Source organism: Anguilla rostrata, chromosome 6, assembly GCF_018555375.3.
Source record: "Anguilla rostrata isolate EN2019 chromosome 6, ASM1855537v3, whole genome shotgun sequence".
NCBI lineage: Eukaryota > Metazoa > Chordata > Actinopteri > Anguilliformes > Anguillidae > Anguilla > Anguilla rostrata.
In genome coordinates this window covers 56,599,319-56,611,759 of record NC_057938.1, presented here as the reverse complement: position 1 = coordinate 56,611,759, position 12,441 = coordinate 56,599,319, and the positions used below count along the sequence as shown (strand labels likewise).

General features: G+C 46.3%; 2 protein-coding genes and 2 long non-coding RNA genes across 4 annotated transcripts; all 4 read left to right on the top strand.

Annotated features, from left to right (window-relative positions):
• Nucleotides 1-447: 447 nt before the first annotated feature.
• Nucleotides 448-6,374, top strand: LOC135258065 (uncharacterized). Its single transcript, XM_064341265.1, has 8 exons — nucleotides 448-3,014; nucleotides 3,601-3,640; nucleotides 4,136-4,209; nucleotides 4,324-4,398; nucleotides 4,789-4,950; nucleotides 5,080-5,172; nucleotides 5,406-5,567; nucleotides 6,282-6,374. Exons 1-8 carry the CDS (start codon nucleotides 2,982-2,984, stop codon nucleotides 6,372-6,374), a joined length of 732 nt encoding a protein of 243 aa, XP_064197335.1. The 5' UTR covers nucleotides 448-2,981.
• Nucleotides 6,375-6,611: 237 nt separating this feature from the next.
• On the top strand, nucleotides 6,612-7,496 carry LOC135257745 (uncharacterized). Its single transcript, XR_010330726.1, has 4 exons — nucleotides 6,612-6,748; nucleotides 6,872-6,964; nucleotides 7,185-7,346; nucleotides 7,474-7,496. It is a non-coding gene; the product is annotated as an uncharacterized LOC135257745 (long non-coding RNA).
• A 3-nt stretch (nucleotides 7,497-7,499) lies between these two features.
• LOC135257744 (uncharacterized) lies at nucleotides 7,500-8,563 on the top strand. Its single transcript, XR_010330725.1, has 4 exons — nucleotides 7,500-7,561; nucleotides 7,793-7,954; nucleotides 8,084-8,176; nucleotides 8,440-8,563. It is a non-coding gene; the product is annotated as an uncharacterized LOC135257744 (long non-coding RNA).
• An 83-nt stretch (nucleotides 8,564-8,646) lies between these two features.
• On the top strand, nucleotides 8,647-11,818 carry LOC135258064 (uncharacterized). The gene is made up of 10 exons (XM_064341264.1): nucleotides 8,647-8,655; nucleotides 8,725-8,817; nucleotides 9,071-9,232; nucleotides 9,362-9,454; nucleotides 9,687-9,875; nucleotides 10,034-10,128; nucleotides 10,340-10,439; nucleotides 11,003-11,073; nucleotides 11,210-11,302; nucleotides 11,488-11,818. Exons 1-10 carry the CDS (start codon nucleotides 8,647-8,649, stop codon nucleotides 11,492-11,494), a joined length of 912 nt encoding a protein of 303 aa, XP_064197334.1. The 3' UTR covers nucleotides 11,495-11,818.
• The last annotated feature ends 623 nt before the right edge of the window (nucleotides 11,819-12,441 follow it).

Below are 12,441 nucleotides of genomic sequence, written 5' to 3'. Positions count from 1 at the left end.
CGCGTGTGTGTGTGTGGTGGTGTGTGGGTGAAGCATTCTGTGGGCGGAGCCTGTCGGTGGGCGGGGTTACGCCTGCACTCGGATGGCCCGGCGGGAACACAACCGTTTGAAGAATGCTGACCTTTGAACCCTTGTGTCATCTGACACAGACAGCTGGGGGGCCGGGAGGGGGGCGGATTAAAACACATGCGAGCGTCTCCTCGGTGCCTCACAGTGGGGGGGGCAATGGGGGGGTCGCAGGGCGGGGGCGGGATGAACATTGGCATTTGTCCTGAAGCCTCCGGCTTGGCTTGTTTTTTTGTTTTCGTCCATGATTAACGGGGTGCACAGCTGTTAAATGATGAACCCCCCCCAGCAACAGATCACCCCGTTTTACCTCTGTGACCCTAGAGTGGAACTCTCCCTCACATGACTATAATAATATTAATAATTACATGAATAATGATAATAATAATAATAGAGACTATATACAGCACTATTTTCACAATGTAATGTTTCAGTCAGTTCTTGCAGTGCTCTCCATTTCAGTTTCAAAGTTCACGTTTGAATGTTTGCTAACTGCCAAGAGCGGGCGCTCGGTGTCGTAGTGCATGCCCCCCCCCACCGCCCCCCCCCCCCCGGTTCCCCCGTCTCAGGCGCCTGTCCTGAGCTCTTAAAGATCTCCTGGAGACCGTTTAGACGTTTTTTTGTTGTTTTCATTTTCATTGTTACAGTTTTTGATGGTGCTTGCAATTGTGTGAAATGGGGCAAAATAATATTTTTCTGGGGAAAATGGCACCTTTTGCTGATCTGTAATGGTGTGGAAGGCTGCACTTCCAGCCAGCTACTTAAGACATCATTCATGAGCTATAAACCCCCCAGTTCATTGGTGAGTTCTGCTGTTTTTTTTTAAGTTAAGGCCCCTCCCCCCTTCCTCTGCAGCTCTCCTTGGTGGTCTAAAAAAAAAAAGAACTCCCCTAACTGAACAAACATGTACACAAGCGTGTGGGCCTCTGGGTGGAATGAGTCACTCTCTCACCGCGGACGGCCTTTAGACACGCCGTTACCGTCCCGAACGCGGAGTCCTGCCGGACGGCCCAGCCGCTGCTCTGAGCTCGCGGCTCTGCGTCGGAAGCCTGTAATTACCATGGAAACAAAACCTCATTTGATGCCGCGTCCCGGCCTTGTGTTTCACTGTTTATCAGCCCCACTCATCAGCCCCACTGATCAGCCCAGGCGATCAGCCCCACCGATCAGCCCCACCGATCAGCCCCACCGATCAGCCCAGGCGATCAGCCCCACTGATCAGCCCAGGCGATCAGCCCCACCGATCAGCCCAGGCGATCAGCCCCACCGATCAGCCCAGGCGATCAGCCCAGGCGATCAGCCCCACCGATCAGCCCAGGCGATCAGCCCCACCAGTCAACACTCGGTCAGAGAGAGGCCAAAGTCCATGCTGTAGTGTAACAGTGTGGAGCCCACACTCCTAGTTTCCAAGGCCCAAACTGACTGCTGTTTAAAGGAAAACTACAGAACTCTGAAGACACTGGCCCCCCAATGTGAGTTTGACTCTTACTAACCAGTCACCAAAAAACTTACGGGGGGTGGGTGTCCTCATCACAAGTGAAGGGTTTGGCTTTCGATAGCGTAAGATTGATCTGCATTCAGTTCGGTTCTCTCCTCCAGAAAATGGTTTTAATGCACATTCACATTCTAACTGTTGTAGCCCTGTTTTAATTGAAGCCCTGCTTGGCACAACCTCAGGAGCATTAATCAAGAAAAATAAGGCATCCGGTGGCTTTCTGCCGGCTTCATGCCTCGTTTGCTAACGGGATTGGTTAACTGCCACAGCAGACCTGTTTTCTTTGAGAACATATTTGCTTTGTCAGTTAGATCTCGGTGTTCAGTGAGGCAGTTCTGTGTCAAACACTGACAGGCTAAATAGGCGAGACACGGTGATCTCATGTGCAGTCACCCAGAGGCAAACAGGACGTTTTCGTCAGTCGTGTATAATCCTGTTACGAAATTCTGCTCATATTGAGGAAATTGGGTGATTTATTTTCTAATAATCCCCCCCCCCCCACCAGTCTTAACTACACACCCTGAAAGACAGACAACCGGGCCAAAATGGTAAACGTGCTTTAGTCACATAGCTATTATGGAATAAAGCTTTTGTTTGGGTTCTGTTTCTAAAGCAGAAATAAACTATGTACAGTGCAGTCTGTAAGTATTTGGACAGGGACAGAATTGTTGTTGTTTAGGCCCTTTTGCCGATTGTCCAATTACTTTTGGTCCCCCCAAATGGGGATGGGCTATGTATAAAAAGGGCTGTAATTCCTACATGGTTCACCCAAATATGGATGCAAATACCCGCAAATTAAAGCTTGACAATCTGCACTTTAGCGTCGTAGTCACTGTTTTATTTGAAACCCCGCGTGCTGGAGTACTGAGCCATATATATATATATATATATATATATATAGATGCATACTAAGGAACCAAATTCAAGTTTCAGCGAATATTGTGGTCTGAATACGAATTATTACACTGTTACCGTGTTCATTTGTGGCTCCTAGCATAAGCCATGTTAGCACCTGTAGTCCGCGTGTTTTCACATCAAATCGGGAAAGTATCAAGCAGACCAGCATAACTAATTAAGACGTGATAACCGTCAAATTGGAGGAATGGGTTGTGTGTACCTGAAAGAGACAATTCCATACAGCGTACAAGTTATCGCAGAGGCCTGTGGTAACAATTCGTACACTGCCATCTTGTGGTGTAAAATGTCATCACATCAAACAAATGTCTGTTTGATGGCAATTATTTATTTTTTGTTTGTTTGTTTGTCATAAAGTACACCGCGTAGCGAGTTTTGATTCATTAAAATGTAGAAATAGTATCTCAATTGTAATAATGTGACTGGTAGCCTATGTCCATCATCCAACGTGCTCTTTAATCACAACACCTGTGTGAAACTGCTTCCACATTAAACAACTGTTCGTATGAAGACCATCCGAAAACCCTCCAGGGCAAAGGTGGGTATAGGACTAGGATTACAGGTGGGGCCAATGACTCCTGTTCAGCGAAGCAAGGTTTCAGTTTATAAAATCGTTTGCAACGTTTATCTTAACATGAAAAGGGCCTAGATGCAAGTTTCTGCTCACACTAAATGACTGTTAATTCAATACTCTGATGTATTCGGTTACTTTGGTTATTAATAGTCAATAACGGCGAGGTTACAATGATTGAAAGAAGACAGACGATGTGGTCATCGTCAAATACAGCCGCAAATATTGAACGACTTTTAAGATGACGTAGTCCGTTACCAATCGCAGTTAAACCGCGACAGGCCTAATTATTTTTAAAACTTCAGACCCTACTGTTACCCCGACACTGGCAACTGTGACGCAACAGCACAACGGTGACATCTTAAAGTGAATTCCAATTGTATATATTTCGCAGACTCCACTTGTTTACTATCATTTGACTTATTTCTTCATTCAGTATTACGAACGGTTTTATACGCTTATTGAAATCCAAAGAGGGGGCAACCTAAATATAAGTCCTGCCATCATGGCAGGAATTCTTATGCGATTCCTTCTCTTGCTTTTATTTTTTCAGTATAGGCACGGACCCCAATTTAGAAACAACACGGGTTACGGTGAGTAAGTTTGGCGAATTGTTGTGCTGTGAATCACAATATTAACAATAATGAAATTTAAATTTTTGTGTTATATATCCTCCTTTGCGGGAGGCGGCGCTGCTGACTCGTATCTTAACATCAGCGAATTATCGCACTTGCTAACACCGCCTTTTCACATGGTTTACTTACGTCAAATTAGCGTACTTTACAGTATGGTAACAATTAAATTAATACTAGATTAGAAGCAGTAATCTGAAAACCAAGTGAAACGATCTATGTGGGTTTGTTAAGCGTAAATAGCCCAATGACTTCCAGACTAGCTAGCTAAACTCACCATCAAAATGTGGTCATGTTATACGTTAAACTAGCCTGTATATCTACCGGCTTTGCTAATGAACCAGTTTACTACATTTTATTAATCACTATGTGATGTAAGCAGAATTTTTTTAACATCTTCCTGTGGACCCGCTTGACATCAACAGCGGTATCTGACATAATTTCCTCTCTCACCAGCGTTGGTTAACCAAGGTGATGAGAATTATATTGAAAACTCTTCCCTTCTTTCGTTGGACACCATTTTAGGAAACGTAAGTATGAATTCAATTCGATACATAATAACGTAGTAATATGTTACGTGTTACGTTTGTGTTGGTGAACATATCCATTCTTCATTTGCCATTTCCTGTTTTATGTATTAACAGCGTGTAAACCGATTTGGACCTGAACTGGGTGACCCCAGCAGACCCAGTGACATATACTTTGAGGCTTTTGTGGAGGTAGGCCCACTGTGGAAAATTACTTTTATAATAATCTACGTTTAAACCAGAATGCTAATGTTAGCAAATAGAGAAAATTCCCTGCTTTCTGGAAAATACCCACAATTCACTTTGCTTCATGGAAAATACCCACAATTCCCCCTACTTCCAATAAAATACCCACAATTCCCCCTGCTTCCAATAAAATACCCACAATTCCCTCTGCTTCCAGTAAAATACCCACAATTCCCTCTGCTTCCAATAAAATACCCACAATTCCCTCTGCTTCCAATAAAATACCCACAATTCCCTCTGCTTCCAAGTTGCTCAGCAGATATGTGGCCATTAGTGCTGTTAAAATCATCAGGTTGTTTGTTCAGATCTTTTCAGTTTTTCTTTTTCCCCTTTTAGGAAACATCCTTTGCCCATGACGGTCAGGACGCGACCCCTCTCCCCTCTGCTGAGGCGCTGATTGAGATCGACCCGGCGCAGGAGTCCGCCTGGCCCAGCTTTACGACCCTCAGACCCGTCTTCCATCAGACTCTGGAGCGTTTCCACACTTACCTGAGAGAGGTGAGCGTTAAAACTGCCTCCCACAGAATGACTTAGGCTAGAGGTCATGGGACTGTGCTTTAAGCTCAATAGGATGCAGGCTCCTGTGATTATAATAAGAACAATAACAAGAACTTTATTTATTAACAGCTTTTAAGCCAACTGGGCTTTGGGCTTGGAGCCCAGGACCACACCACACCCACTGAAATCGATTTCTCTGACAAAACTGAGACCGTTGTGGAGGTAGGTGCTGTGGGAAAGTGCTTTTATTATGAGACCCTATTTTCCCAGGTTTATCAAATACCCACAATTCCCTCTGCTTCCAATGAAATACCCACAATTCCCTCTGCTTCCAATAAAATACCCACAATTCCCTCTGCTTCCAAGTTGCTCAGGAGATATGTGGCCATTAGTTCTGTTAAAACCATCAGGTTGTTTGTTCAGATCTTTTCAGTTTTTTCTTTTTCCCCTTTTAGGAAACATCCTTTGCCCATGACGGTCAGGACGCGACCCCTCTCCCCTCTGCTGTGGCACTGATTGAAATCGGCCCGGCGCAGGAGCCCGCCTGGCCCAGCTTTACAACCCTCAGACCCGTCTTCCATCAGACTCTGGAGCGTTTCCACACTTACCTGAGAGAGGTGAGCGTTAAAACCTCCTCCCACAGAATGACTTAGGCTAGAGGTCATGGGACTGTGCTTTAAGCTCAATAGGATGCAGGCTCCTGTGATTATAATAAAAACAACAAGAACTTTATTTATTAACAGCTTTTAAGCCAACTGGGCTTTGGGCTGGCCCAGGACCACCCACACACCCACTGAAATCGATTCTCTGACAAAACTGAGACCGTTGTGGAGGTAGGTGCTCTGGAAAGTGCTTTTATATGAAACCCTATTTTCCCAGGTTTACCAATAATCTCTGCATATCACAATTCCCTCTGTTCCAATAAATACCCACAATTCCCTCTGCTTCCAATAAAGTCCCACATTCCCTCTGCTTCCAAGTGCTCAGGAGATATGTGGCCATTAGTCTGTTAAACCATCAGGTTGTTTGTTCAGATCTTTTCAGTTTTTTTCCCCTTTTAGGAAACTCCTTTGCCCATGCGGTCAGGACGCGACCCTCTCCCTCTGCTGAGGCCTGATTGAGATCGACCGCGCAGAGTCCGTCTGGCCCAGCTTTCGACCCCAGACCGTTTCCATCAGACTCTGGAGCGTTCCACTTACCTGAGAGAGGTGAGCGTTAAAACCTCCTCCCACAGAATGATTAGGCTAGAGGTCATGGGACTGTGCTTTAAGCTCAATAGGATGCGGTCCTGTGATTATAATAAAAATAACAAGAACTTTATTTATTAACAGCTTTTAAGCCAACTGGGCTTGGGCTTGGAGCCCAGGACCACACCACACCCACTGAAATCGATTTCTGACAAACTGAGACCGTTGTGGAGGTAGGTGCTTGGAAAGTGCTTTATTATGAAACCCTATTTTCCCAGGTTTACAATACCCACAATTCCTCTGCTTCCAATAAAACCCACAATTCCCTCTGCTTCCAATAAATCCCACATTCCGTTTCCCTCCCGCTTCCAAGTTGCTCAGAGATATGTGGCCATAGTTGTTAAAACATCAGGTTGTTTGTTCAGATCTTTTCAGTTTTTTTTTTCCCTTTTAGGAACATCCTTTGCCATGACGCAGGACGCGACCCCTCTCCCCTCTGCTGAGGCGCTGATTGAGATCGACCGGCGCAGGAGTCCGTCTGGCCCAGCTTTACGACCCTCAGACCCGTCTTCCATCAGACTCTGGAGCGTTTCCACACTTACCTGAGAGAGGTGAGCGTAAAACTCCTCCCACAGAATGATTAGCTAGAGGTCATGGGACTGTGCTTTAAGCTCAATAGGATGCAGGTCCTGTGATTATAATAAAACAATAACAAGAACTTTATTTATTAACAGCTTTTAAGCCAACTGGGCTTTGGGCTTGGAGCCCAGGACCACACCACACCCACTGAAATCGATTTGCCTGACAAAACTGAGACCGTTGTGGAGGTAGGTGCTGTGGGAAAGTGCTTTTATTATGAAACCCTATTTTCCCAGGTTTAACAAATACCCCATCCTGTCCAAAATACCACATTCCTTGCTTCCAATAAAATACCCACAATTCAACCTCTGCTTCCAAGTTGCTCAGGAGATATGTGGCCATTAGTTCTGTTAAAACCATCAGGTTGTTTGTTCAGATCTTTTCAGTTTTTTCTTTTTCCCCTTTTAGGAAACATCCTTTGCCCATGACGGTCAGGACGCGACCCCTCTCCCCTCTGCTGAGGCACTGATTGAAATCGACCCGGCGCAGGAGTCCGCCTGGCCCAGCTTTACGACCCTCAGACCTGTCTTCCATCAGACTCTGGAGCGTTTCCACACTTACCTGAGAGAGGTGAGCGTTAAAACCTCCTCCCACAGAATGACTTAGGCTAGAGGTCATGGGACTGTGCTTTAAGCTCAATAGGTTGCAGGTTCCTGTGATTATATAAAACAATAACAAGAACTTTATTTATTAACAGCTTTTAAGCCAACTGGCTTTGGGCTGGAGCCCAGGACCACACCACACCATGAAATCGATTTGCTGACAAAACTGAGACCGTTGTGGAGGTAGGTGCTGTGGGAAAGTGCTTTTTATGAAAACCCTATTTTCCCAGGTTTAACAAATACCCACAATTCCCTCTGCTTCCAATAAAATACCCACAATTCCCTCTGCTTCCAATAAAGTCCCCACAATTCCCTCTGCTTCCAAGTTGCTCAGGAGATATGTGGCCATTAGCTCTGTTAAAACCATCAGGTTGTTTGTTCAGATCTTTTCAGTTTTTCTTTTTCCCCTTTTAGGAAACATCCTTTGCCCATGACGGTCAGGACGCGACCCCTCTCCCCTCTGCTGAGGCGCTGATTGAGATCGACCCAGCGCAGGAGTCCGTCTGGCCCAGCTTTACGACCCTCAGACCCGTCTTCCATCAGACTCTGGAGCGTTTCCACACTTACCTGAGAGAGGTGAGCGTTAAAACCTCCTCCCACAGAATGACTTAGGCTAGAGGTCATGGGACTGTGCTTTAAGCTCAATAGGATGCAGGTTCCTGTGATTATAATAAAAACAATAACAAGAACTTTATTTATTAACAGCTTTTAAGCCAACTGGGCTTTGGGCTTGGAGCCCAGGACCACACCACACCCACTGAAATCGATTTCTCTGACAAAACTGAGACCGTTGTGGAGGTAGGTGCTCTGGGAAAGTGCTTTTATTATGAAACCCTATTTTCCCAGGTTTACCAAATACCCACAATTCCCTCTGCTTCCAATAAAATACCCACAATTCCCTCTGCTTCCAATAAAATACCCACAATTCCCTCTGCTTCCAATAAAGTCCCCACAATTCCCTCTGCTTCCAAGTTGCTCAGGAGATATGTGGCCATTAGCTCTGTTAAAACCATCAGGTTGTTTGTTCAGATCTTTTCAGTTTTTTCTTTTTCCCCTTTTAGGAAACATCCTTTGCCCATGACGGTCAGGACGCGACCCCTCTCCCCTCTGCTGAGGCGCTGATTGAGATCGACCCAGCGCAGGAGTCCGTCTGGCCCAGCTTTACGACCCTCAGACCCGTCTTTCCATCAGACCTCTGGAGCGTTTCCACACTTACTGGACGAGGTGAGCGTTAAAACTGCCTCCACAGAATGACTTAGGCTAGAGTCATGGACTGTGCTTTAAGCTCATAGAGCGGTTCCTGTGATTATAATAAGAACAATAACAAGAACTTTATTTATTAACAGCTTTTAAGCCAACTGGACTTTGGGCTTGGAGCCCAGGACCACACCACACCCACTGAAATCGATTTGCCTGACAAAACTGAGACCGTTGTGGAGGTAGGTGCTGTGGGAAAGTGCTTTTATTATGAAACCCTATTTTCCCAGGTTTAACAAATACCCACAATTCCCTCTGCTTCCAATAAAATACCCACAATTCCCTCTGCTTCCAATAAAATACCCACAATCCTCTGCTCAATAATACCCACATTCCTTGCTTCCAAGTTGCTCAGCAGATATGTGGCCATTAGCGCTGTTAAAACCATCAGGTTGTTTGTTTAGATCTTTTCAGTTTTTCTTTTTCCCCTTTTAGGAAACATCCTTTGCCCATGACAGCCAGGACGCGACCCCTCTCCCCTCTGCTGAGGCGCTGATTGAGATCGACCCGGCGCAGGAGTCCGTCTGGCCCAGCTTTACGACCCTCAGACCCGTCTTCCATCAGACTCTGGAGCGTTTCCACACTTACCTGAGAGAGGTGAGCGTTAAAACTGCCTCCCACAGAATGACTTAGGCTAGAGGTCATGGGACTGTGCTTTAAGCTCAATAGGATGCAGGTTCCTGTGATTATAATAAAAACAATAACAAGAACTTTATTTATTAACAGCTTTTAAGCCAACTGGGCTTTGGGCCTGGAGCCCAGGACCACACCACACCAAGTGAAATCGATTTGCCTGACAAAACTGAGACCGTTGTGGAGGTAGGTGCTGTGGGAAAGTGCTTTTATTATGAAACCCTATTTTCCCAGGTTTACCAAATACCCACAATTCCCTCTGCTTCCAATAAAATACCCACAATTCCCTCTGCTTCCAATAAAGTCCCCACAATTCCCTCTGCTTCCAAGTTGCTCAGGAGATATGTGGCCATTAGTTCTGTTAAAACCATCAGGTTGTTTGTTCAGATCTTTTCAGTTTTTCTTTTTCCCCTTTTAGGAAACATCCTTTGCCCATGACGGTCGGGACGCGACCCCTCTCCCCTCTGCTGAGGAGCTGATTGGCAGCTCCTCAGAAGAGTGGCAGCTGAACTCCGCCCTGCTCGAGTGGAGCAGCCAGATGCTGTCCATCATGGCCTCTGTGGAAGCTGTCCTAATCGTTGGCGGTGTCTTCATTTCTCAATGCATTGTACGTTTTGAAAATGTTTCTTTATTAATATCTTGGCACTGTTAGCGAGAGTAAAGCCTTGTAGCCTGTTAGCCTTTTTTTATTATTTTTTTTTTTGCTGTAGTTGCAGGTACACACAGGCGAAAGGGTTGTGATTGGTTGCTATGTTTGTCTTACAGGTGAAGTATGCCTTCCGACGCACTGAGCAGAAACCCGACCGGGTCTGTAGGAAACCACTCGAACAGCAGAAACCAACTCAGGCTGCACTTACCCAGTAAGCACCGGGCCGCTGGACTGGGTGGAGGGATAGATGGCTGCTGTGCGTGTGCTAATTGGCTCGGGGCAGGGCTAGAGCTGCAGAATGAGAGCTCTGTTTTGCAGGAAGCTGGCTTAGGGTAGAACGAGTCGGAAGCCCTAGTGGTCTCTTTATTGCAGGAAGCTAGCTCAGGGCAGTGTAAGCCTGAATCTTGTTCGCTATTTTGCAGGAAGCCAGTTGAGGAGTCGAAGGCAGACAAATTGGAGAAGGCCATGGAACGACTAATGGCTTACAAGGGGAAGATGAGGGAGATCCATCAACCGAAACCGGTGAGATGGCAAACCCGCATCTGCCTCACACACCCACCTGACCCAAGGATCACAGTTCCGCCCCGGAGAGTTATAGAAAGGTCTTCAACAGTTTGCTCCCTGGGTCGGGAGCCAAATCCGACATTCAGCATTCAAATGATGCAGGTCATTAAAAAGTACCCTCCCATGTGACCTGGTTCCCAAACCTGTGCCTGGCGATCTACCGTCCTGTAAGTTTTCAGCGCGACCCTAAGAAAGCGCTCCTCGTTCAGCAGCTAGAGATCTTGTTCAGGCGCTAATTAGTAAGAGTCAGGTGCGTCACATCAGGGCTGAAATGAAAACCTGCGGGACAGTAGATCTCCAGGAACAGGGTTGGGAACCGCTGCTTTGGACTGTTGAAACAAAATAAAACTGCATTAGGACCAGCCCTGTGTCGTCCACCCTTCCACATTTCAGGTTTCCTCGCCCCTGTGCTCACCTGAGTGTGCACCTTGTCACTGACCTTCTCAGCCTTGGTTTGGTCCCCAGCGTTGGCGGAACGTTCATGTAACGTTTGAATCCCTCTGTCCACTGTCCCTCCGCAGCCCACACGGGTCACCATTGAGCAGCAACTGCAGGCGTTGGACAGGGACCTGGTCGAGTGGAAACGCAACGTGTGAGTGTGTCCCCCCCCCCCCCCAGGACCAAAGGGCCCTGTACTGTACAGAGTCACGGACACACCCTGAGAGTGTAGAGCCCCATTTTAAGCCACTGGGCTCAGCTCTTATGACGTGAACCCTTTCTCCCCAAAGGCGGGCTGTGGAATCAGACATGGAAGAGATGGGGAAAATGCTCTCTGACTGGAAAGCGGACTTGTCCAGGATCAGGTTCCCCTCCCAGGTCGAGTGAGTACAGAGTCCCCACTGCACACCTGGGCTGTTGGGTAAAGCTGCTTTTCATACTGATATCAGGAAGTGTCTTTAATCTGCAGTTCTTAATGTTCTAAATTCATAGGAACTTGCCAGGTCATTCTGAACTTTGGGTCTGATCATTTTATCTCTCTCTCTCTCTCACTCTCTCTTTTTTACAGACTCTGACCAATCAAACCTGATCTACCAAGCTCTTCACCAATCAAAACTCACCTAACAGAGCCGTACCAAGCTTCTCACCAATCAAAACTCACCTAACACAGGTGTACCCGGCTCCTTACCAATTAAACCTGATTTACCAAGCTCTTCACCAATTAAAACTCACCTAATAGAGATACACCAAGCTTCTCACCAATCAAAACTCACCTAACAGAGCTGTACCAGGCTCCTCACCAATAAAAACTGATCTAACAGAGCTTAAAATTTTTAAAATTCAGTGTCTTGTATCTGAACTATTTCTCTCTCAATAAAGCATTGTTCAAAAAAATGAAACGGCATTGTTGTTTATTTCACAGTTTGTAGAGTTGAGGGAGGTGCTGTGACTTCATATGGGCTTAACCACATGCCTGTGGTTTTAAAGCATTAAAGATAAAAGTTACACAGGATTTAGTCTGTTATGCTTTCCCTCTTTTCCTCCGCTGTGATTGGTCTAGCCCAGTCTCCCTTTGCTGTCGAATTAGGAGAGCAGAGCCAATCAATGTGCTCGCCTCATAAACGGGATGTCAGCCTCTGCTTCTGCTCACGCTGTAGTCCACAGGCGAAGGAACTTCCTGTAAAACAGACTGCAGCAAGCAGACGCGATCAGCTCAACCGAGTCCTCTTCCCCTCTGATACACGATCAGCTCAACCGAGTCCTCTTCCCCTCTGATACACGATCAGCTCAACCGAGTCCTCTTCCCCTCTGATACACGATCAGCTCAACCGAGTCCTCTTCCCCTCTGATACACGATCGGCTCAACCGAGTCCTCTTCCCCTCTGATACACGATCAGCTCAACTGAGTCCTCACATCCTCTGGAGTGTATCACTGATCATTTCAATCATCTCAACCGAGTCTGTATCCCCTCTGAGAACTGCTGGGTGTAATAGAGTCTGTAGTTTAATGACATCCTGGTGA

Coding starts and splice junctions, on each gene's coding strand:
- LOC135258065 (XM_064341265.1), top strand. CDS start 2,982: ATGAAGACCATCCGAAAACCCTCCAGGGCAAAG. Junction 3,641..4,135: donor TAGAAACAACACGGGTTACG/GTGAGTAAGTTT, acceptor CTCTCTCACCAG/CGTTGGTTAACCAAGGTGAT. Junction 4,951..5,079: donor TCCACACTTACCTGAGAGAG/GTGAGCGTTAAA, acceptor ATTTATTAACAG/CTTTTAAGCCAACTGGGCTT.
- LOC135258064 (XM_064341264.1), top strand. Junction 10,440..11,002: donor AGATCCATCAACCGAAACCG/GTGAGATGGCAA, acceptor GTCCCTCCGCAG/CCCACACGGGTCACCATTGA. Junction 11,074..11,209: donor GTCGAGTGGAAACGCAACGT/GTGAGTGTGTCC, acceptor TTCTCCCCAAAG/GCGGGCTGTGGAATCAGACA.